This window comes from Marmota monax, unplaced genomic scaffold (assembly GCF_021218885.2).
Source record: "Marmota monax isolate L192 unplaced genomic scaffold, Marmota_monax_Labrador192_F-V1.1 WCK01_AAM20220418_F8-fsc00022, whole genome shotgun sequence".
Lineage (NCBI taxonomy): Eukaryota > Metazoa > Chordata > Mammalia > Rodentia > Sciuridae > Marmota > Marmota monax.
Window position 1 is genome coordinate 14,648,920 of NW_026695215.1, and position 25,581 is coordinate 14,674,500.

The 25,581-nt window shown below is 41.5% G+C and overlaps 1 protein-coding gene across 2 annotated transcripts in view; it reads right to left on the reverse strand.

Moving 5' to 3' along the window:
• Positions 1-3,065: 3,065 nt before the first annotated feature.
• Positions 3,066-25,581, reverse strand: part of LOC124084230 (uncharacterized) — a 38,795-nt gene continuing 16,279 nt past the window's right edge. The window contains exons 7-11 of one of the 2 annotated variants that reach the window (XM_046431239.2): positions 19,440-19,535; positions 13,601-13,730; positions 7,778-7,884; positions 5,072-5,188; positions 3,066-4,620 (exon numbers count right to left, since the gene is read on the reverse strand). In XM_046431239.2, the coding sequence (XP_046287195.1) occupies positions 4,616-4,620; positions 5,072-5,188; positions 7,778-7,884; positions 13,601-13,730; positions 19,440-19,535 (455 nt within the window). In that variant the 3' untranslated portion in view covers positions 3,066-4,615. Of the gene's footprint in view, positions 5,189-7,777; positions 7,885-13,600; positions 13,731-19,439; positions 19,536-25,581 lie in introns of both variants that reach the window. The other variant, XM_046431238.2, reaches the window with a different exon arrangement.

Consider the following 25,581-nt stretch of genomic DNA (forward strand, 5'->3'; position numbering starts at 1 on the left):
AGAGTGAATAAAACTGCTGCAAACCCTGGGCTCGGGGCCTCTCAGTGTCACCAGTTGCTGTGTGTGTGCAGAGGACCAAGCTAGCTCACAATAAATGCCTCTTTGCTGCTTACATCGATCTTGGTCTCTGGTGGTCTTTTGGGTGTCCCGAATTCGAGCATAACAGAGTCTGAACCTCATTCCCCTGCCTTGGTTTCCTTCTTTCTTCTGTCCCCAATTTTACCTGTCCTCTAATAGTGCCCTCCACCTGGCACCCTCCTGCTCCAGATGTCCCTGGCTCCACACTGTCCTCAGGACAAAATCTAAATGTCCCAGGTGGTGATAGAACCAACCTGATTTTCTCTCAAAATTGGGAGCCATCTCGCCACAAAGCCATGAAAAGCTAATTTTGGCTTTACTATAAATTACTGCAAATTCTGAACCTGGCTTGGAATACCTGCCCGTGCCTTGAATTCACCCATGCCTGACTCTTTGACCAGACAGCAGCCCTCTCCGAAACTTTAGTGACACCTCATGAATATTGGCCTTCCCTGGCCAGATAATGACCCTCTCTGAGGCTCTAATGATCCTCATAAATTTTGATGTTGGCCAGCAAAAATGTAAGCTACCATTAGTGTGATGCTCCTCAGAGTTCTGTTATCTGTAACCCCCCTTTGTGTAACTTTCTGGGCTATAAAGCTGGGCTGCAGGAAAGCTGCGGCTGCTGTCTTGTTCCAACGGTTTTGGGAGGGAAAGGCAGCCCGGCCGGTCGAAATAATAAGCTTGCTTTAATTTGATTTTAATTGGAGTCAGTGGTCTTTTCTTTCGTCCTGGTCTAACATGGTTGTTTCAGCTCTGCCACATCATGGGCCCAACCTGCCTTCAAGTGTCACCCCAGGACTCCTCTCCAGGACCCCAGGCAGATGGTCTGCACTGTAACCCAAACACACTCTGGACTGTCTTTGAAAATCTCTGAAATTGGACAGAACTTCCCCCATCTCCTCTGGCTGCATTAGGAAAAAAAAAAAAAAACTCCTTATCTTTGCATCGTCACCAAGCAGCCTTTGCCACCACATATGCCTGTGCTCCAAGGAAACCCCAGCATGGGTCGCGTTTCTTCTGCTCATTTGGCACCAGGTCCCAAAGCAATGAGAATGTTGTCGCTGACGCTTAACAAGCTCATCTCAGTGTATCAAACTATCTCAGGCGTTTTAAATTGACAACTCATAAGTGGTAAAAAACATTAAAATAGTAAAAATGGGCCAGGCATGGTGGTGCAGGTCTATAATCCCAGCAGCTCAGGAGGTTGAAGCAGGAGGATTGAAAGTTCAAAGCCAACCTCAGCAACTTAGCAAAACCCTAAGCAACTCAGTGAGACCCTGTCTCTAAAAAAACATATATTATAAAAAAAGGTCTGGGGATGTGGTTTAGTGGTTAAGCACCCCTGGGTTTAATCCTGGTCCCCCCCAAAAAAAGTAAAAATGGTTACACAATTAAAAAGAAACCCACATGCACTGTTAATAGACTCTTCAGAAATTCCTACATATGTAAAGCAGACACATATCAATTCATTAAATTTTTTTAATTGGGGAAAAATATACATAAAATTTACAACCATAATCATAGTTAAACACATAGTTAAGTCCGGTGTGGTATTTTCACATTGTTATGTAACAGAACATTTTCACTTTGCAAAATTGAAATTTTGTACTCAATAAAGAACAAGTCCCCATTTTCCTCTCCCTCCAGCTCTTGGCAGCTACAATTCAACTTTCTGTCTCCATGATTTCAACTACTCTATCTCCTATAAAGGGAAATAAGGATTTTGTCTTTTTGTTACTGGGTTTAACTTAGCATAATGTCCTCATCTATGTTATAGCACATGTTAGAATTTCATTCCTTTTAAAGGCTGAATAATATTCCATAGTAGGTCTGCACATTTTGTTCATTCATTCATTCTTCAGTGCACATTTGAACTGCTTCCACCTTTTGGCTACCTCCATGAACATGGTATACAAATATCCTTTATGACTTTGCTTTCAATTCTTTTGGAAATACAGTCAGAGATGAAATAGCTAGATTACACTACATCAATTCTTTTTTGCAACTGGGGATTGAAACAACACCCCCCTTTTTTGGGGGGGTGAGGAACAGGGTTTCACCAAGTTGCCAAGGCTGGCCTCTAACTTCAAATCCTCCTACCTCAACCTCCCAAGTTGCTGGTATTACGGGTGTGCACCACTGAGCCTGGCTTCAATTCTTATTTATTTATTTAGGTTCTTGGGATTGAGCCCAGGAGCTTTACCACTGAGCTATGTCCCCAGTCCTTTTTATTTATTTATTTATTTTGAGACAGGTTCTAAGTTGCTGAGGTTGGCCTTGAATTGGGATCCTCCTACCTCAGTTTTCTGAGTTGCTGGGATTACAGACATCATCGCTGTGCCCATCTTAAATTTATTTATTTATTATTTTTGATTGTGCAGTTATAGATGGACACAATATCTTTTTATTTGTTTTTATGTGGTGCTGAGGATCTAACCCAGTGCCTCACACGTGCTAGGCAAGTGCCCTACCACTGAGCTATAACCCCAGCCCCTCCAATTTATTTTTAATATAAAACTTCCACATGTATTATTCTGTAGCCTGATTTTGAAAATAGTATCACTTGAATATCCTACATATCCACATTATTCTCTTTAAAAGCTCCGTAGTATTGCACCACATACATTTACTGTGGTTTATTTAGAGGACCCTTTAAAAGACATTTAATTTTCACAATGTAAAATAAATGTTACTACATTAAATATTTTTATATTTCCTCCAACACTTATGAAAATGTATCTGTAAAACAAATTTCTAAAATAGAATGACTACATCAAAAGCTATGCAGTTTTCAAGTGGATAGACACTGCCAAAACACCTCCTAAAGAAGCACACTGATTTTAGGTATGGAAAATTTTAAACAATAATTTTTTAAGTAGATGGAGTTTCTCATGAGGTTTCATACATCAGATACATAAAATTCTGATAAATGTGTTAAGTTGAATGTCATTATTCTGTAGCCTTCTTTATCCTGCCCAATGACATTCTTTTTTTTTTTTATTGTGGGTTGTTCAAAACATTACAAATTTCTTGACATATCATATTCCACACTTTGATTCAAGTGGGTCCAATGACATTCTTTTGACACTTACACCCTGTTATTGCTCACTGCTAATGTAGGAGGATCTGTCTTAGCTAGCTCCTAAGATCCTGGAGAGTGAGATAATTTGCTATACTCCCTGCCCACCTCCACATTAGTTTCCAGGAATCTGTGCACACTTATTAAATTTGGATGTAGAAGAATGAAGATTTTTATTTTTACTTCAAACTGAAGAGGTCGTAAATCTTCTTTTTTTTTCTTTTCAATGTTTCTTGCCTCAAAGGTGAAATAAGGTGGAACCACTCAGTCCGACCACCAAGGATAACAGTGGCAATAGCAGCTATTAGCATTTGTTTTTAAGTGACATTATGAACCAGATATTGTCCTAAAACTTTTAACATCTGCCAGCTCACTCAAAGCTCACAGAACGAGACAGGTATTATTATTATTTGATTCTTACATAAGGGGAAACTGAGGTGTGGTGAAGTTCACTGCTCCAGGTCACATGCCTGGAAAATACCAGGACCTCCACAGAGAATTCTGGTTCATCTGGATGCCCAGTGCATGCTCTTCATACCTGTACCATATGTGGCATGTAAAACTCAGCTAATCTGATGTATCATTCATACATCCATCAATCACACCTCTTCCATTTCCCGTGGGGCTGTTCAGCATCCTCAAGGCCAAGTAGGGTGATCAGAAATTTCCTCATTTGGAGAAGATCCCTTTTGTGTGTATGTGTGTGGTACTGGGGACTGAACCCAAGGATGCTCTACCACTGAGCCATATCCTAGCCCTTCAATTTTATTTTGAGGGGCTGGAATTGTAGCTCAGTGGTAGAGCGCTTGCCTAGCATGTGTGAAGCACTGGGTTCAATCCTCAGCACCACATAAACATAAATAAAACAAAGGTATTGTGCCCATCTATAACTAAAAAAAAAAAATTAAAAAAAAAATTTATTTTGAAACAGAGTCTAGCTAAATCTCCCAGGCTGGCCTTGAACTTAGGCTCCTCCTGCCTTAGCCTCCCAAGTGGCTAAGATTACATGTGTGCACCATGTGCCTGGTTGAAAAGATCCTAATTTGAGGGGATGTTTCCTTTTAGGAAGTTGTTATTACTTCCCAACAATCCTATTATTCCCGAATGTAGATATATATATATATATCTTTCTTTTTTAGGGGGAAAAAAAGGGGGGTATACTTTCTTCAAATTACAAATTTCACATGCACAAAAAAAGAAGTCCCAGAGAAGAATCGCACCTGTATTTACCAAGACCTACTGAGAAACATGCATTTTAGAAATGATGTGTGATAAGATTAACATCACTTTCAATTTTCATAAAAGAACCTTCTGGAATTTTAGAATTTGAAAATGTTTTTGGTTACAATGAAAAAAAAATATGATTACAGAACAAGCAATGTCCTTCCAGGCATGTCTGCGTCGCCATCAAAATAGATGACCTGTGTGTGCAAACCTGACATCCATATTCTGTTTTTAGCCTGTGAGATAATAAATGGGAAATCATAAGGGGTTGGAGGGAGGAATTTCAACTTTACACAATAGAGAATGAACATATCTAAATCAATCCCCTCCAAGAGGTAGCGCAGGCTTCCTGAGAGTTTGGGTAAATTCACCTTTTATAGACCTGCAACAGGCTACTAGGAAGTAGAGAATTTGGGCAGGCAAAGGGGTTAAAGGGGAGACAGGGTTTGCACTAAATCTTCGAGGGAAGGATGCTGTTCTCTTCCTTACTTGTCTCTTGATGCAATCATCATTCATTAGAATGGGACGCTGGTTTAGGGGCGTGTGATCTAAAACATAAATTCTCTTTATTCAGCGCCAAATCTGCATCTGCATCTGACGGTGCCATCTACCCCAGCGGTGCGCAGAGGCTGCATCCAGCGCCCCCTGGTGGACACTACTCACCAACACGGATATTTAAGAACGAACCTTTCTTTTTCTTCTTTCTTCGGGCCTTACTAGACTTCTTGCTATTTTTCCAAATAGATCTGAAGGTGTCTGAAGAGATCTGGGGAGTGACTGTGATTTTTAAGACTGGTAGTTTACCTGAGGGGAAGAAGAACATAATCACAAAGGAGTAGGCCATCTCACAACCCCATTGGATGGGCTGGGTCTTAGGCTTCTGAGCCTATTGTGCATGATCTGTCATTGAAGGTAGTTCCCTGGTAGGCCAATAAGTGACCCCAGGCTCTTAATTTGGATTTTGTGAAAGAGGCAAAATTAGAAATTAGCTGGTTAACTTGCAAATGATAAGAACACAGGTACAATCAGTAAAAGAACGTTGTTAGTTCTATAATCAGTGATATTACTAATTGCCTTTTAACATTTAAAATGATGTGATTAGGGCTAAATGGTAAGAGACTTTCCCTAAGGAATCCAACCAGTTGCCCCATTTGGGGAGTCTTCTATGAAGTTAAAACTAACCATCTGAAGTACCCCGTCAGAAACATCCCATAATTATTTTAGCTCAAGAGATAAATAAATGCATTAAAATTACTCTTGATATATACTACTAAATTTGGAAAAACCCAATTTCTTGAACTATCCACTACCTTTTAATGTTTTCTAAATGAGTGTATTTTCAGGTGGCATTTCATAATTATCCTTTCATTTATGCAAATTAAATCATTTACTGAAAAAGCACAATGTTTGCCAGTTGCAAATACGTACTGGATGAGAATCGTTTTCTATCAAGTCATCTGAGACTGTCCATCATTAGCACTCACTAATAGTGGGAAGATTGTCTGCAGTCTCTTAATGCCTTCTGCTGCAGCAGGTAATGAAAGCTTTCCACGGGGCCAGAAGAAGCAAAAGGAAATCATTAACCTGCCTCCTGTTTATCGAGTTTAAAATTAAAGTCAAATTTGAATTACATTTAACAGCACGATTCTGTCGAATTGGAATTCAACTCTAATGGAGCAGGGAGAAGTAGTTCTGTTCCTCCAAAGAAAAGGATCATTGAAAAATCCTGGCATCATTTGATTGGCGGTTTAAAAAGGCTGGAGTTGGGCTGGGGTTGTGGCTCAGTGGTAGAGCACTTGCCTAGCAAGTGTGAGGCACTGGTTCGATCCTCAGCACCACATAAAAATAAATACATAAAATAAAGCTATTGTGTTCATCTACAACTAAAAAAAAATTTTTTTAAAAGGCCAGAGTTCTAGTTTAGAAAGTTGAAATACAGCAAGCAATTATAATTCTTCTCTCTAACCACTACCAGCATTGAAAGAAAAATGCAGTCTACAATCATGCCGGGCTCTAAGGCCATTCTAGGAAGAAATAGCAAAGACCAGATGTGTGTGCACCTTCATGCCTCTTGCCATGGAGTGCACCTCTAAGAGTTCCCCCAATTTTCCTTTTTTTTTCCATCATATTTTTTTATTTACCAGGGACACCCAGGTATTATAGGAGTCACAACTCATATCAAACATGATTGTCACAAATTGTGGGATCAAGGTATTTTGAGAGTAGCTTGTTAGAATGACTGGGTAAATAATTCTCACCCTGCCTCAGCCATGAGTGCCCAATTATATGCTTTACTTGGGGCCTCTGTATGGAGACCACTGTCAGTATTTGATGGATGAGGCTCTGTGCTCCCTCAGAGACGTGCAGGGGGAAGGTGTACCTTGCCTGCACAGTCTGCTTCTTCAGTTGCTTAGCAGTGGTTCCCATAAATGGGTATCTCCTATAACCATGAAATGCAGAATGACACCCAGGCTCCAGATGTCCACTGGGGGGGTCCTCATATTTTTGCCACAGGATAATTTCAGGAGATATACAGGAGAGTTCTCCAGAACTTGTTCAGCTTCTGCCTTGTCATGAACCTGGCATTCAGGCCAAAGAAGATACTTTTCTTAGTATTGAATTTCATTTTCAAATCTGTTTATGGTGTCGTTTGTGGTGCTGCATTTAAAAGAAGGAAGAGCAGCCATTGTTAACTCTGGTGGTGTCTGATCATGAAGGACGGGCAGGGGTGGCCAAGGGTGGCCAAAGTGACCAATCTCTGCCACATGTGATTCTCTCATTTTCAAAGGCTGCATGATCATAACATCCTCTTAATGCTTGCCCCAGGCCAATCACAATGAACCATTCTTTGGGAAAGATGACACAGAAACACACGGTAACCCCATGAGGATTACTACTTGAGGTTTCTAGTTGCTATTTGGAGAAATCATTGCAGTCTGGGCTGGGAGGAGAATAGAGAACCAGAAAAGAGTTCCTGGAGAATAAGCAAGGATGACAGCAAATGGAAGAAAAACCAGTGGAGAAAAGTTCACTTTAAAAATATTTATTACTAGCCAGACCTCTAGTCCTAGCTACTTGGGCCGATAAGGTAGGAGGATGGCTTGAGCCCAGGAGTTCAAGGGCAACATAGCCAAGACCCCGTGTCTTGGAGGTAGGAGGGGGTGTCATTACTTAGATGGAAGACTACCTATGACATCATAAAAGTTCTTAACTCTGTGCAAACCACTGGGCACATTGACACAGCAGTGGCCAGCCTGTGACACTGCTCCTGGTCATCGCATAGTTCTTGTTATTTAAATGGGGAAAAAAAATGTGGAGCAAATTGTGAATACTACAGAATTTAGGAATGAGCTGATTGGCAGGTGGGGGAGACACAAATTGAAAACACTCTACCTTTCTTCCTGGCTCTCAGTGCTCCAAGGATGTCACCAGCAGCTGTTTCTCCCAAGTCATTGTTTCCAAGGTCAATTTCCCTCAAGTGGGTAGAGTACTTGACCAGGCTGTCCAGAGAAAATTACAAAACACTGTTGAAGGGACAGACGAGGCACGGCACCGAAGACAGCAGGCAGCAGTTTTATTTGGCTGCAGCCAGGTTCAGAGGGCACAGCTTTTGCTGTAATCAATTAATCCCCTGAACCCTGAGTTCAGGGAGTTTCAGAGTTTTATACCCAGCATGTAAGGGGAGGGGCTCAGAAGTTCACAGTCTGTAGAGGTTCACATAAAAGCAGCTTTTTCTTTCACTGTTTGGGGCAAGTTAACCCTTCAAGGACAACACCTGAGAAGGGGAGATCTTTTTCTCCCCTTTCTTTCCTCCCCCTGCCAGCTGTTACCATGGAGCCCAGTTGGTAACTTATCTAAAAAATGTAGACATTTCTGTGAAGCCCAGCTCAAGGCCAGAGGCCTGTTTGTACATTTCTACAAACTACTATACTGGATACGTGTGTGAAAAACTAGTAAGGGGGTGTTCAGCACCTGGAATGCTGGTATCTTCTTGGCCAGTGGCCAAATAAAACAGGGTGACATGAAAATAGGAAGTTTATCTACATTGGACTCTTTTGCAGAGACTCTTGCTGACAGCCCTAAAATCAGCCATGGTGAAGATTTCTGGAGAAGCCCAGTTAAGACTTTTCTGTGGAGAAAGGGGGTGACACTTCAACACAACGATGTTGTCACAGCATGGAAGAAACTCAAAGAAACTCAACTCAATAACTCAGTTATTCTGTAGCACAGACTTTTTTTTTTTTTTTAATGGTACCAGGGATATTGAACCCTGGGGCGCCTAACCACTGAGCCACTCTCACAGCCCATTTTTACATTTTATTCAGAGATAGGATCTCATTGAATTGCTTAGGGCCTCGATAAATTGCTGAGGCTGGCTTTGAGCTTGCGATCCTCCCACCTCAGCCTCACAGCCACCTGGCTGGACTTTCTTTTTTAAGTCCTCTCCATTCCCCCTGCCCCATCCCCAAAGTACTGATGTAATTAGAGACTGGCAACATCCTGAGCACAATTCCTCCCAGTTTAATCTCTCTAGTTTCCATGCTCTGCATCTCTTAGGTAAGTTGGTAAGGTAAGAATTTTACTCGCCTTAAATCCTTCATTCATTTATTTGTTCAAAAGATAAGGTGTGATATTGTGCAGGACTTCCCAGTCATTTATATTTTATACATCAGCAGAATGTAAAAAAAGTTGGAAGGATTGAAAAAGGCCCGGTAAATAAATAACAACACTCATCTAGCCACAGGATAAATAAACATGTACTTTTGCATAAAATTAGAAAGGCCATGGTTTCAAAATAAAGGCAGCTTTCAAAATCAAGTAAGTTTTAACATCATGGAAAATAAACACCTCTTCAACAAATGGTTCAGGGAGAACTGGAAATCCATATGCAGCAAAATGAAATTAAGCCCCTGTCTCTCACCATGCATAAAACTCAACTCAAAGTGGATCAAGGACCTAGGAATTAGACCAGAGACCCTTCTTCTAGTACAGGAAAAAGTAGGCCCAGGGGCTGGGGTCATGGCTCACTGGCTCACATGGCTCACTTGCCTGGCATGTGTGAGGCACAAGGTCAATTCTCAGCACTACATATAAATAAATAAAGATCCATTGACAACTAAAAAATATATTTAAAAAAGTAGGCACAGATCTTCATCATATTGGATTATGCCCCAACTTCCTTAACAAGACTCCTATAGTGCAAAAAATAAAATCAAGAATCAATAAATGGGATGGATTCAAACTGAAAAGCTTCTTGGTAAAAGAAACAATCAGTGAGGTGAAGAGAGAACCTACAGAATGGGAGGAAATTTTTACCACACGTACATCAGACAGAGCACTAATCTCTAGGATATATAAAGCACTCAAAAAACTTAACACCAACAAAACAAATAACCCAATCAATAAATGGGCAAAGGAAATGAACAAACACTGCTCAGAAGATGATATACAATCAATCAACAAGTAAATGAAAAAATGTTCATCATCTCTATTAAGAATACAAACAACAATAAGTGTTGGTGAGGATGTGGGGAAAAAGGCACACTCATACATTGCTGATGGGACTGCAAATTGGTGCAGCCAATATGGAAAGCAGTTGGAGATTCCCTGGAAAACTGGAAATGGAACCACCATTTGACCCAGTTATCCCTCTCCTCGGTCTATACCTAAAGGACTTAAAAACAACATAATACAGACACATGAGGGGCTGGGGTTGTGGCTCAGTGGTGGAGTGTTTGCTTAGCAGGTATGAGGCACTGGGTTCGACCCTCAGCATCACATAAAAATAAATAAATAAAAGTATTGTGTTCATCTACAACTAAAAAGATAAAATAAGATACCCAGAATGACATGGGTGATAATATCCAAGACATCAACACATTCATTATCAGTGTACTCTCGACACCCAAGAAGGCAGGGGAGAGCGTGAACAGGTTGCAGGTAGAAGTGGAGCGATCAGGGAGTCCCTGGGTGGAACTCACAGGAGTGAAGATGATGAAGTCACATTGGATTGGGGCTGGGCTGTGGCTCAGTGGTAGAGCACTGGCCTAGCATGTGTAAGGCCCTGGGTTCAAACCTCAGCAGCACATAAAATAAGATAAATAAAAATAAACCATAGTTGTAACAGAGTTATTAAAAAAACACATTGGAGGGCACTGAGGGCATGTTAGACTTGCAGGAGGATGGATTAGTGAACACAAGACATGCAATGGAAACCATTGGTGGAAGGCAAAGGGACAAAAGACCAGAAAAAAATGAATGTGGACCAAGTGTGGGGGTGCACGCCTGTAACCCCAGCAGATTGGGAGGCTGGGGTAGGAGAATCACAAGTTGGAGACCAGCCTCAGCAACTTATCGAGGCCCTAAGCAACTTAGTGATGCCCTATCTCAAAAACTGAAAAGGGATGGGGATGTGGCTCAGTGGTTAAGTGCCCTTGGGTTCAATCCCCAGTACAAAACAACAACAACAACCAAAGATCTTTCATAATGATAATGAGGGTAAATTCATCAAGATACTAACAATCTTAAAAGTTTATTAACTGCTGCGCCCCTCCCCTGACTCAGGCTATGGCAAGGCCCTACTGAGGTGGATGGCACAGGCATCCATCCTCTGGAGGAGCGCAGTATGTCTCTGGGAATGGACTGGTTTGTTTTTGTATTCTCTTAATAAGTATAATTGAGACTTCTCATATGACCATTAAATATGAAGGAAAAAAACATGACTTTCCCAATTAATGCAACTACTTCTAAAGAATAAATCTGTTTGCTATAAATGCAATGATTCAGCTGTGGAACGTGAATTGTTAATGCTTAATGAAAAACCCCCTGTAGGAAAAACAGTCAAGGAAGTTTTTGAGACATTAAATTAAAATCTAGAGAAGAAGAATTAATGTTAAGAAGACAGATTAGCGCTTGTTCTTGTTCCTGTGCACAATGGTTTGTACTCTTACTCTTGTTTGATTAAAATTAGTAGCCTCTCTTTTCAAGTTAACCACTTGCCATAACTGCGGTGCTGGTTCTAGTCAGTAAGTTAAGAAAGAATAGTCAAGGCATAGGCCAATAATCTGGGACATTTCTAACTATTATTAAAAGCTAACTAAGCAGAAACAGCTCAAAGCAAAACGTGAACTGAAAGTAAAAATGCTTGCTTATGCATAAGCCAAGATACATTCTTCTTATCTAATTGTAGCTACGTAATATTTTGTTTCTTTGAATAATAATTCCTGTTTTGTAACCACAAAGTATTGTGAGCCTGTCAAAATGAAAAGTATATATGATTAACTTCACAAGTAAAGATTGGGATTCAGCGCCTTTACTTTTGTGTCTGTGTTGTTTCTCCACCCCCTTTCGCTGACTCCTCACCATCAGTTCGTCTCCTGAGAACCCCTGTTGGAGATGGACTCTGACATGTAACTATAATAGGGCTTCAAAATACACAAAACAAAAACTGATTAAACTTCAATGAGATATAATCACAGATTCCCTTCTCTTAATAATTTTTAGAGCAAGTAACTACAAAGTTAGTAAGGCATGGAAGACTTGAGCAAGGCTGTCAATCTAATGCATCCCATGCTGTATGAAAATACAATGTATCAAAATTGGCAGGGCACAATGAAAGCGGTGTTTAGTGCTAAGACAATTATTTATATTAGAAAAATAAAAAGGCTTAAAATAAAGACTTAAGCTTTTACCTTAGTAATCTAGAAAGAGAAGAACATGAAACCCACAGTCAGGAGAAGAAAGGAAATAATAAGGAGAAGAAATAAATGAAATTGGAAATAGAGCAACAGTAGAGAAAACCAAAGATGTTTTTTTGAGAAGATTAATAAAATTATAAATTTCTAACCAAAATGATCAGAGAAAAAGCAAAAACAAATTATCAATGTCAACAAAAGAGGAAGCATCACTATAGATCCAACAGACATTAAAAGGCTCATCAGGAAGTGTCATGAAAAACTTTGTGCCAAAAAATCTGACAATTTGAATGAAATGAACAAATTTCTTGAAAGGCACCAATTATCAGAGCTTTATACAGAAAAAATAAAAATAAAAAAAGCAAAGCCAGTATAGCCCTATCGCTACTGGAAAGTTGAATTCATAGTTCAAAATGTCCCATAAAGAAAGCTCCAGGTCCAGAGGTCTTCACTGAACAATCTACCTAATACTGATGAAATACTGTCAATCATTACTACACACAGTATTTCATAGAATATGATAGAAGGGGACATTTCCTAACTCATTCTCTGCCACCAGAACCATCTGGATCCCAGACAGACAAAGATGTTACAAGGAAAAGTACAAGGTTAGTATACCTGGGAATATAGTTGCAAAAAAAACCTTCACACAATTTTTAGCAATACACCAAAAAATAATGCATCAGCAATATATTAAATTCAATACTATATTAAAAGGTCAACAAAAGGAAATTTATTAATATAATTATTATAGAAAGAGCAGCAAAGCTCTCCCATTAAAACATCTTCCCCTTCTTCCTTTGAATAAGGAGATAAGTATATTAGAGAAGGAATCTTTTTCTTCTAAACTTGCCATCCACCAGCCTCCAGCTTCAGACCTTGCCCATGCCTCAGGTGCCGGAAGGACCTACTGCTGGGGGTGTGCACTCGAGAGCCCTCTCCACCCAGCAAGTTTTCCTAGATTAGTGGCACCCCTGAACTGTGCCTTGGCCCACGGAGGATGTGGATTCTGTGCAGCTGGGCAGGGAGAGGCCTAAGATTTGTTAAGACAAATATGGCAAGGAAATACTCTGTTTTCCGGAAACTTTCGAGAATAGCTATGTCTTTGGGACCGAGGAGGTTGGGACAACACAAAGGAGTGTATAATTCCAATTAGGCTGTGCTTCCTTTCAGGTCACAGCGCTCTTGAGCTGAACGACCTTACAAGAAACTGCTAAAAAAATCTGCATTTAAATCATCATTCCTACTGGACACCGTGGCACAAGCTTTGGAGGCTGAGGTAGGAGGTTCGTGAGTTCAAGACCATAAGCACCGTAGCAAGGCCTTAAGCAACTCAGTGAGGCCCCATTTCTGAATAAAATACAAAAAGGGGCTGGGGATGTGGCTCAGTGGTTAAGTGCCCCTGAGTTCAATCTCCAGTACCAAAATAAATAAATAATAAGATAACTAAATCATCATCCCCATGACTCACAAACACTTAGTTCTGGAAAGTGGACAAACCAGACCTCTATTTGCTACTCACCATGTTAAAGTTCGGGTGAATTCCAACAAGTCCGCTCCTCCTCCTTTTCCATCTATGCCATTATCTGCCAAGTACAACTTCACTAGCCAAGGACCAGCTTCCGTCAAACCTTTCACTTTTTTCCTGAATCCTACAAGAAAATCAGAGTGATTTGTTATTTTAGACAATAGTTCCCATTTATCATCAGCTAAACTGATTATTTTTTTAAAAAATCTGTACTCGCTGGACTTGTGTGAGTGGATTCATTTTGCAATATAGCAAGGAAGTACTATATATGTAGTTTTTAAAGTCCTTGTTTCATACTCTATGTCTCTCTCATTCTTTAATCTGGGAAGCTGCAGATTGCTCTGTATTAATCTAGAGAGAAAAACTGAAGTCCCTAGCAGAATCTTGATAGAAGAGGATGAGTTGTCTGCTGATTGTGGGGATGTGGGAGGCCTTATAAACGGAGTCCTGGGCTGGCTCACCTTCATTCTCCATGGCTTTTAAAAGGCTCACTGTAGGTGTTGTGGGTGCTGTGGGTTGGCATGATACACACATGTAATTCACACCAGTTCAAGGTTAGGAGTTTGGTAAAGAAAAAAACATTGATGAAGAAGGAGAAATAGCGGTGAGCATACTACCAGCTTGTCCACTCAGTGAGACAGGAAATCTGAACCACCAATCCCAAAGCCAGACAGCTTTCTGGGGGTCCCCAGGTATTTACAGTTATATGCACCTCCTAGACACAAGCTAACTACTTCATCCGGGACTCAACTCAGGAGCAAGGAATCTGGTCCAAAACCAGGGAAGAAACAGCGTGGGACTTAGAATACATCTAAATATATCATGCTGTACAGGCAACTAAGGGATCTTAAAGGATCCTTTGTGTACACACTGATTTGCCCACATGCTCGCTGAGAGCTTCCCTCCAGGTTAGCAGGTCTCTATTGACTGGGATGCATTTGGCAGTCGACAAATATTGTTGATTTCCTATTATGGGCCAAGCTGTCCTCTAGGTGTTGGGGACCCAACAGGAAACCAAAGGGACAATACGCCAGCCCTTTAGCCCTCACGGAGCTGACGTCAGGTGAAGGTTAGCCAGCATATGTGGAGAGTCATGGTGATCAAGTGTTAAGTCTTCAATCCCTGGACGAAAACTGACATTTTAGGGAAAGGTGGTGAATTTGGACATTAGGTCACCCTAGTGCGCCAGCTCAGAAAAAACAAAAAGTAGAAAATAGGCTTTAAAAAAATGGGGGGGGGGTTTGATTGGTTTCTTGGGATATGACTCTAATGTGTTGGATCATTGAATGAAATGGATTTATTTCCCTTCAGGACACACTTGGAGAGATGACACCTGGCCTGTCCTTTAGTTTTATTGGGGATAAGCCTAACTTGTCTAAATCTTTATTTGTCCTTATATCCAGGGCGTGGGGACGATAACAAACGACAGCTTTCATGAATAATGGAGCAGTGTTGACACACTGGGACAATGTCTGGCACACGGTACACACTTAATAAATGTTTGTGGAGTGAATGAATGAATAACAAATGGAGCATAGAGTGCAGTTGTATTGTGGAAAGTTTTGTGTTCATTGTTTTTTTCAAGTACAATGTCATTAATCATGCTTCGATTCCGCTTTGTGAACACAAATGGATTATGGTATTTTTCTATTTTTTTTTTTAAAGAGAGAGGGAGAGAGATAGAGGGAGAGAGAGAGAATTTTAATAATTATTTTTCAGTTTTCGGCGGACACAACATCTACTTTTGTATGTGGTGCTGAGGATCGAACCCGGCCGCACGCATGCCAGGCGAGCGCGCGACCACTTGAGCCACATCCCCAGCCCCTATTTTTCTATTTTTAAAATCTTTTCACAAACATAAATGCCTTTGTAAAGTTCGGTCTACTGCTCGGAATGATTAACGACGTGAACACCGACCACATGTGGCCCTCATTTCTCCTCACTCCCTCCCAGCCTGCCAGAAGGCAGGATGGGTGCAAGGTGAGCCGGTGGTCCCAGGCTGAAGGCTGGAAGCTGAGTTCTTACACAGCTGAACTTTGCAAGGAGAGAAACGTTCTCAGCCAGGGCTGTACCCCTCGCAGCCAGCGTGGCACAAATGTGCACCCTTGGAGAGGAGGTGAGCTTCTGGGCCTGTGATAGGGCAGGTGTGGATTGCTTTCCCACGGGGAAGTCAAAGGCACCACAGCCCCAGCTACTCCCCATGACCTCCAGCAGTGACCGCAGGATGTCCCACCCTCCAGACACCTCCATTCTCTGAGCCTTTCCTCATGTGGCTTTTCTGCTTAGAACACCCTCTCCTGCCCCTGGTAAACGTCTTCCTTCCTGGAGAGCTGAGGTGGGCCAGTACCCAAAGGCCAAGTGCAAGTTTTCATGGATCCAGCATTTCTCCTGGGAGACTCCCTCATCTCCCTCACCCTCTAATCTATTCTGGAGCCCCCAGATCAGGTGGGCATTACACATTCTGATGGCATCAGATCAGTCTGCTCAATACTATTCACCACCCTGTGGGTGCTAGGCCCTGACAGGACTTTCTCTTTGTGGTGAAATTAAAAAAAAAATATTAGATAGTAGAGGATAGGAAAGGTAGCAGAATACAACAGTTACTAATATGGCATTATGTAAAAATGTGGATGTGTAACCGATGTGATTCTACAATCTGTATTTGGGGTAAAAATGGGAGTTCATAACCCACTTGAATCTAATGTATGAAATATGATATGTCAAGAACTTTGTAATGTTTTGAACAACCAATAAAAAAAGTGAAAAAAAATTGTTAAAAATAACTTCTTTCCATTGACAAAGAACACGTGTAATTTCCTGTATAATTCCCAGTTTTACAAACCAGAACATAAACTTCATCCGCTTGATTACAGGGCTTCAGAAATCAAGGTGCAATTAGCATGGGATGATTCACACCCTGGATCTTAGAACCCATCTGTACAGGTTTTTATTGTTTAGCCGTCACCCCAGGATAAAATCTCCAATAAAATAATTTCAGGATTATAAATGGTACCTTCCTGTTTTGGAGCTAATAAAGATGTTTTGAAGATTACGTCTTTACTTTAGAATTTGGTCCTTCTGTTCCATAATGCCACTGGTATTTCTGTGGACTGGGACTATGATATAAGCAACAATGTCTCACCTGGGCAGGTGGGTTTGGTGCTTGGGCAGCATGGTACGGTAGTGAAGTTCTGATCGATCTCAAGCTCATGGAAAGATCATGTTATGGTTGAATTTTGACCCCTGTACATGTCTAAGTCACTTATTGGTTTGTTTCATCCTAAATCCTCCTGGAGACTACATGTGGGGCTTCGGCTAGAAGACAACACATCCAGGTGACAAGGTACAACTTGGTCCTTGTCAGGTCTTTCAGGAACTTTGAGGACTGCCTGAATGGGGATGAGGGAACCATGTCATCCACAGATGGCTATTCCTGACCACCTTTCAGGGACTTCCAGCCTTTGGCCATCTTCTACCTCTGCATGGACCTCACAGGTCTGTGGGATGTAGGCCAAGGTGGACTCTCCCATTTGAGGGCTGACCAGCCTTCAGACCCAGAGTTCCCAGCTCCTGAATCCCCATGGTACAGAGAGCCATGGGATCCAAGGAGGGCCTAACTGACAAGGCAGACACCACCAGAACAGAAATGGGCACGGGCCTGTTGATTCCATGGCTCCAGGGCAGAAAAGAGGCTGCCAGGAGTCTCACTCTGTTCTCTGGTTTTCTTCAATGAGCAAAATAAATCAAGAGCATGCAATCTAATGTTTTTTTTAAGTCCAAAAGCAGTGGTTCCCAAAATGTGGTCCCTGGACCAGTAGCATCAGCCGCATAGAAATGCAGAGTCTCCAGGTCCAGAACCTTGAGGGGGTGGTGTCCCCAACAATCTTGTCTTTTTTTTTTAATTTTGGTTTTATTATTTTAAAAAAATTTATTAGCAATCTGTGTTTTGGCAAGTCCTCCAAGTGCCTGTGGAGGCATTCAAGTTGAGAAAAGCACTAATCTAATAATTCTATTTTTTTTCTTTTTCTTTTTTATAGGGTTTGGAGATGAGGAGTGACTATGGCCAGAGACGCTGGTTAGGTCTATGAGTCTTTCTGGTCACGGGTGTTGAAGGACAGGACTGGACTGGGATGAATATGCCTCAAGTTTGCAAGCACAGAAATGGAATATTGTGCTTCTTCTATCAACTTGTAAATGGCTGCCCAACGTCAAGTTGTGAGTCCTTGTAATTATCACTGTCAAGGTTCTTGTGACTCCAAGTGAGGGAAGGAATGGGGGCGGGGGGGTCAAGCTTCTGAATGGGGTTTGGACTCATCTTGTTCGATGGGGACAACTTTCCAAGCAGAAGGCCAAAAGCCTCCTGTCCAAAAAGAGATGTGCAGGAAAATAGCGTGGCTGTTTTCAATTAGGGCCAAATGGAAACCATCTGGCCTCCTCACCCAGGAGGAGGATGTAAATCAGCTCCATCTGACCCTTCATTTTGAAACAAGTAGGACTGTTCTACCAAAGGCCAAACTCTCCCCTCAAACAAACACCATATGACTCTACAAGCAACGGCCCAATGTGGGAAGATGTTTTTCAATTTCCTCGGTGAACTCTGGAAATGTAAAATAAATACATATCCAAGTTGTTTCTCTTGGGTTCAGGCAAAGGATTTCTTGCAGGGTCCTCCTCAGTGTGACCCTTCCTCCTTGTGAGGCCCAAACTCCACAGCCTCTTGTTTTAGCTGAACTTGGGGCTCATGGCTTGCTCAAGTCTTTCCTCAACTCAGTCCTTTCTTGCTTTCCACACCAGGCCAGCATGTTTCCAAAGTCTTCCCAGCTCCATCCCTGGAGTAGACTCTCCTATAAATTTCCAAACTCTACTAGCTCTACCCTGTGGAAAGACTATATTTACATCAGATGACAGAGAGAAGGTCTGATAAATTCTATCACTTTACATCTTATAAGAATTCATAATTTTTGAATTCGGCAATATTTCACAGAGAAGATGCAAGACAAATAATACGAGAATAGAATAAAAAAAAAAAAGCCACACAGAACAGATTATGATCAAAGAAGAGAGCTGGGCCTGTTTTGGACTCCTAAAGTCCCAGCTGCTTGGGAAGCTCAGATAGGAGGATTGCAAGTTTGAGGTCAGCCTGGACAATTTATTTTGAAACTAGGGAAGGCTAGGGATACAGCTCAGTGGCCCAAACCAGTCGCCCTTCCCTGCAAACAAATGGTACCAAAAACTCATGAAGTGGTCTAAAACAGAACAACACAGATTCAAGCTGGCCTCTGAGCAGAGTTTCCCAAAGACTACTGTAGGTGACACACCCAGGATTGTCTTGTGCAGGCTCTTTGGAATTTCTCTCTGTTAACACAACACTGGAAACTGGGGAGCGCAAAGCCCTCACATTGCTGAGAGCCAGGCGCTGGTGTGGATGTCAGGAATAGGACCCTGGTCCCTATGAAGTTGGCGACTTCTTAAAATTCCTTCAAAACCACTCAGTTTCTGGTTCTAAGTAAAATTGTAGTTGGAGAAGGCTCCGAGCTAGATTTATGAGGTCCTGCTGGCTGTTCTCACAAAGCTGTTCCCAAACCAGCCTAGGCCCCATAATTCCTTTTTTGGAACATTCAATGTGCCAAAGATTAACTCCTCGGGTGGACAAGGTGAAGCCCTTCCTGTTTGGTTTATATGGGGATCACAAGACCTTGAGTCTTTCCTCCACTTGGATTTTTCTCTCTGTTTGGGGCGGTAGTGGGAACACACAGCCTAGGAGACGGGAAGTGAGTTATAAGGAAGGAGAAGGAACGGGAAGGAATTGTCCAAACAGCAATAACACAAATACCTCTTCTTCTCTTTTTCTTCTCTGAAGTGGTTTTCACTGCGATGGCTTCAGACGATTTTGCAGTTTGGCTCAAAGTTGATCTTGCTCCCTGGCCAGCTGGTTGAAAAACAAAAAAGATTAAAAAAAAAATGTAGCCTGTTCCGATTTGAATGATGCACTAGATACTTCATTTTATGTGCTCTTTGGAGGGAGGTGTTTCTCACAGGCATCAGCCAAACTGCCGCCAAGACCCTGTCCATCCTGTCACTTTTCATTCCCCTCCCTGAAGCCTCGAGGTGAACAGGCAACCAAGTCAGGCCCAAGAACTAGCCCACCAGGCCTCCAGTTAATCTCCCTTACATTCCACAGCTCCCTCAAGTGACTCCACATTCCTGGAGTCAGTAAGAACACAGCAGGGAGGAACATTTTGTTGTTGTTGTTGTTTAAAAAAATGTATTGCCGGGTGTGGTGGCACATGCCTGTAATCCCAGCAGCTCCAGAGGCTGAAGCAGGAGGATTGCGAGTTCAAAGCCAGCCTCAGCAAAAGCAAGGCTCTAAGCAACTCAGTGAACACTGTCTCTAAATAAAATACAAAATAGGGCTGGGGATGTGGCTCAGTGGTCAAGTGCCCCTGAGTTCAATCCCTGGTACCCCCGGCCCCACCAAAATGTATTAAAATATTATCTCTCTGGATTCAGTTTGGACTCTTTTTTGCCTTTCTCTTGCACCCCACCGTACAATGCAGAGTCTGATCCCTTCTCACCAACCCCAGAATCACTTGTGCAGATGCCTCTCTTGCCTGTAGGACAAGCCCCCAGCAGGTCTCCTGTCTCCCGCTCCTGACCCCGCAGCCTCCCCTCCTCAGCTCCTTCCCAGTTACAGGGTACTTTCCTCACTGGTCCCTGAATAATGTATTAGCACCCGCTGCTCTTACATGCAAAGGTCTTAGGCCTTGGTTCAGGCTGTTCCCTCAGCCTGGCCTGCTCATCTGCACCCTTCTGTGGGGCTCCTCCATCACTACTGTGCCTGTTCCCAGATGCTACCTCTTCAAGGAGGCCACTCTGAACCGACTACTTAAAAATCACAGGCCATCTGTCTTCCTTCCCCAGACTCCCATACTCCCACACCTTGCTCTTTTTCTTTTTTCATATCAATTATCACCTTCTACCAAACTGTAGCATATGTATATTTATTGCACCTTTTGAAAATTGCCTGACCACCCTCCGCATGCATGCACACACCCATGCATGCTGTGTTCCAGCCCCCTCCTTCAGGGGAGAGATCTTTGTTTTGTGCACCAACATAACCTAAGCACATGGGGGAATATTTGATGGATGTTAGAACAAACAATGAGCAGAGGAAGGTACATCATTATTAAGATTGCATTCCTATGTTGCAACAAGTAACCAAGAAAACAAATTTGTCATTAGCTATTTGTGAGTTATTTGGGCCCCCCTGGTTGTTGGCAATAGAAAGTCATAGTACCTGACTCTAGCAAAAAGAAGTTTCTGGGAGGCCTGGGAGTAGCTCATACAGAGAGGAGAGAACCAAACATTTGGGTCTTACTAAGCAGTGATCTCAATACATTTTTGCTGGGCTAGGGGTGCAGTTCAGTGGTAAGGCCCTTGTGTAGTCTGTATGAGGAGCTGGGTTCCATTCTCAGCACAGGAAAAAAAAAAGTTCTCTCATAACATCCTCAAGGAATATCTTGTACAATTTTAGGTTGATATTTAAATTTTTCATAAGTTTTAAAATTTCAAAAAATTTTTAGCTTATGGCAAATGTTGACATTTTAAAAATAAAATCTGTTGTATCATTATTCTCTTACATCAGTCAAATGGAATCTCAACTCCAAGCAATTTGACACCAACTATAATTCAGTAAAACATCAGAAACAACATGAAACACAAGCAAACTCTTCTTCAGTTGTTGAAAGTTTTATATTATTCCCTTTTTTTCTTGTGCTGTTATTTTTAATTTCATTCTGCTTAGTTTGTATTTGAAAGCCATTTGTAGGTCATCTTGTAAAATTCCTCTGTAATAAAAATGCTACGTGTATAAATATTTAAATTTTAAAAATTTCTTGGGATAATATCCTCATATGTCTATAAAGCAATAAATATGATGTAAAGTATTAAAAATTTCTTCTGCAGTTATTAATCAACTTTTAGAACTACACATATAATACAGCATGTGTATTTTACACATTTTGATAAACCTTAATAAGTACAGAAATAAAAATTTTATCGACTGCATTTTTCAGTGAAACAAATAATGCTTTTTTTTTTGTTTTTTTTTTTTGTATTAATTCACATATCCATTGGAGAATATTCTAGAGTGATGCAGAGTTCAGTATTGTTCTGTTGTTTTCTGTGGTTGTTGCTAGAGTTTTACATGCTAACAAGCCTTATTTGCACAAGATGAGGATGGAGTAGGATTCCAGGCTTAGCCTCTCTTGCCCTAAACTCCTTCCATCTGTCCCCATACTCTCATTCCATTACAGGACACCCGGAAACTTTAATTGTCAGATGAATAAAGAATAATTATTTTAGGGCATGTATATCCCAAACATTGTATGGGGTATACTTATAATAACTTGTTTTTCATCTGTGTAATTCTAGAAAAAGTTTTACCTTACCAGTTTTATTCAATTCTTTGAATACTTGAATTATATACTAAAAATTGCCTAGTAATCTATCACATACAAAAATGATTTTTTTTTTGTACCAGGGATTGAACCCAGGAGTCCTTAACTACTGAGCCACATCTTAGACCTTTTTGTATTTTATTTAGAGACGGGGTCTCACTGAGTTGCTCAGAGCCTCGCTAAATTGCTGAGTCTGGCTTTGAGTTCGAGATCCTCCTGCCTCAGCCTCCCAAGCCACTGGGATTACAGGCATGTGCCACTGTGCCTCGCAAAAAAAAAAAATATTTTTTAAATAACATGTCAGCTGATAACTTGACTAGGTCCTCCTTCATTAAAAGCAAAAGTTGGAAACCACTTGATGTGTAAAAACAGGTTGTCCCTGAGTTATTGGAGTCAGTAACTTCTGTAATATTTTCATAATATTATGAATTGTCTCTCTGCTTCTGTATTCCAGAGCAAAACATTCTACTAAGATACTGATTGGAAGAGAGGTTTTCCTTTCTTTTGCAAAGTAGGAGAATGAGATGCTTATGCTTATGACCAAGGATATTTTAACAACAGGTACATGATTCTCATGGAAGTTGAGACCTGGGCATTTCTTAAAAAAAAAAAAATCTAGCTGGGCATGGTGGTACAGGCATATAATTCCAGCAACTTAGGATGCTGAGGCAGGAGGATCACAAGTTTGACCAGCCTCAACAACTTAGTGAGACCCTGTCTTGAAATCTAAAATAAAAAGGGCTGAGGATGTAGCTCAGGGGTAGAGTTCCCCTGGGTTCAGTTCCCAGTACCCAACAAAAAATAATTAATAAAATGAAAATTAAATTTCTAGGCTACAATTATTAAACAAACAAACAAACAAACACTCACACCCTTTCCAACATATCCTGGGAAAATTTTCATGTACTGTGCTCTAAGAGCAAGGCTATCTAAGGACAGCGGCCAGGATAGCAACAAGGATCTGGCAGGATCATGAAATGACAGGTAGTTGGGGTAAGACACCAGGTTCCTCTGCTCAAGAATCCTATTTTAGGGTGGCAAAGTCCAGGTGGGTTCCATACCCACCCATGGCCAGGTGAGGGCCAGCACCTCTACTGACCCCTCACCAAGGCAAAATCAGGATCCTGGTTAGTGGGGGAGGTTGGAGATGACCCTGGATTGTTGGAGAACAATCTGTGCAATTGCTTTCCCTTTGACAGATCGACGTACTATAAGACATCAGGATTTATAAAGTATATTGTAGTTAAAATGGAAAAAGAAAATGAGATGGGCGGGGGCTGTTGGTGATCCACGGTCATTGAACTTTCTTGCCTCACGTGCCTCTTATTCTAACTATTATTTAAGGCTAATCCTGCTGGCATATTAAATCAGGATGGGAAAAATAATTTTGCTTGAGCTGAGGTCTATGATCCCAGCTCTGAAACACAGGTTCTTTCCCTCTGTGCTGGTGTGCACGTTACTGTTATAGACTGAATGTTGTTGTCTGCCCCAGATTCATATGTTGAAGCCCTGACCCCTAATGTGGCTGTATTTGGAGACGGGGAATCTAAGGAAGGAATTCAGGTTAAATAGGGTCAGGAAAGCGAGGCCCTGATCTGATAGATTCAGTGTCCTTGTAAGAAGAGAGGCCAGAGAGCTCATTCCCTCTCTCCACCTGATGTCCCGAGGAAGGTCACAGGAGGAGATGGTGAGAAGGTGGCCCTTTGCATGCCGTGAAAACAACCCTCACTGGGAACAGAATTGGCTGGCACCTTAATCTTGGACTTCCAACCTCCAGAACTGTGAGAAAATAAAATTTTGGTTGTGTAAGCCCCCCAGCCTGCAGCATTTTGTTATGGCAGCCTGGGAACACAGATACAATTATCCAGGGGAATTCAGAATAGCTAAATGTACCAGCTGAAATGGGATAAAAATGAAGGTTCCCAGGAACAATAAAAAATATGAAAAACTGTGCCCTATATGTGTAACATGAACTGTAAAGCATTCTGCTGTCACATATAACAAATTGAAATTTTAAAAAATGAAATAAATAAATGAATGAAGGTTCCAGTGGATTTTAGTGTCACAGCCTTAGGGAAAGAGAAGAACCTAGAAATGTACCTGAATTTGTGGTGGGTGTTGTCGTTATTTCTGAGACCCTATGAAAACTTAAAAGAGCTTCTGTCTCTTGACCCGTGATGGCAGGGCCCAGCCCCAGCGAAGTTCCCACCCACCTGGGCACCTGTGGGGAATGACAGGGCAGACACTCTCTGTCCTCAACTCCAACCCTTAAAAAACAAATCCAGAACTCTCCATATTAAGTGTCACTGTCCCTTTTAGCAGAAAACACTTGGGACATCTGGAAAGGGGGATCTTCATGTTTATTCCCTGCATCCTTGGCCCCTCCTTTACCTCTCATGACTCCCACACCTGTCCTCACCTGCCACATGCTAACCCCTTGAGACACCACTTTTACATTTCCAACTATTAAAAAACAAACAAACAACAACAACAACAGATCCACTTGTTATTTGATTCCAAAGCTATCATGCAGGACTTCATACATAGGATCATGGCTTAAAAAAATAGCACAGGGAAAGTATGCTTGATATTAAACATTCTTTTCCAGTTTCCTTTTGCATAGTTATAGGGCTAACTGAATTATCAAATTCAACAGATGACCTATGTAATTCTGATGAAGGTCCCGAAACAGGCAACAACCATTATGTATATGAATTTGTTACAAGTTATTTGTTTTCACCTCCATGAAGTGGCCTTTACATCAAGCTCTTTATCTTCATTTTTTCCCCCCAGCAAATAGAGCAATCGTATTTACCAATATTATTGAAGATTCTGCTCTCCTGGGAAGGGGTCGTTGTTGCTATGGTGGTGATGATAATTAATGTCTCTCAAGGACTTACTCTGAGCAAGGCATCGTACTAAGTAAGTACTGCTCATTAAATCACATAATTCTCACGGACCATTATGGGCTAATTATCATTGTGTTCATTTTGTAGCTGAAATGGCTGAAGTTAGATTGATTCTGGAAGACACGCTCAAAGACACAAAGAGATTTGAACCCAGGCCTCTGTCTGTGCTCTTAACCATTTGCCACAGTTTGCTGTGACCAGTTATTAAAAAGTCGTCAGCTTTAAAATGTGTCATGAATATGCATCCTTAGAATCTATTAAAACAGATGAGAAGCCATTTTGAGGGAAATAGACAGCTATTGTTCCTGTTTGTCCAGCATCTGTCTTCCCCATATGCCTCAGGATGGTTATTCCCTCTTTATGAGATGCTGGCAGGGCCGCTGGGCACAGAGCTCGGTCCTCTGCATGTGATGAGTGTTTGAGTGTGTGATTCATCAGTTCTGGCCAATAGCTCACTACCCCTACACAGAGATTGAGCCAACAGGTAAGTATGTGACCTAAATCCCTTCTTATTGGAAGCAAGAGGCTTGTGCCTTCTGCTTGATTACAAATCACAATGATGTAAACCTGGGGCTGTTGGCAGGTATATAAACTGTCCTTTCTGCTT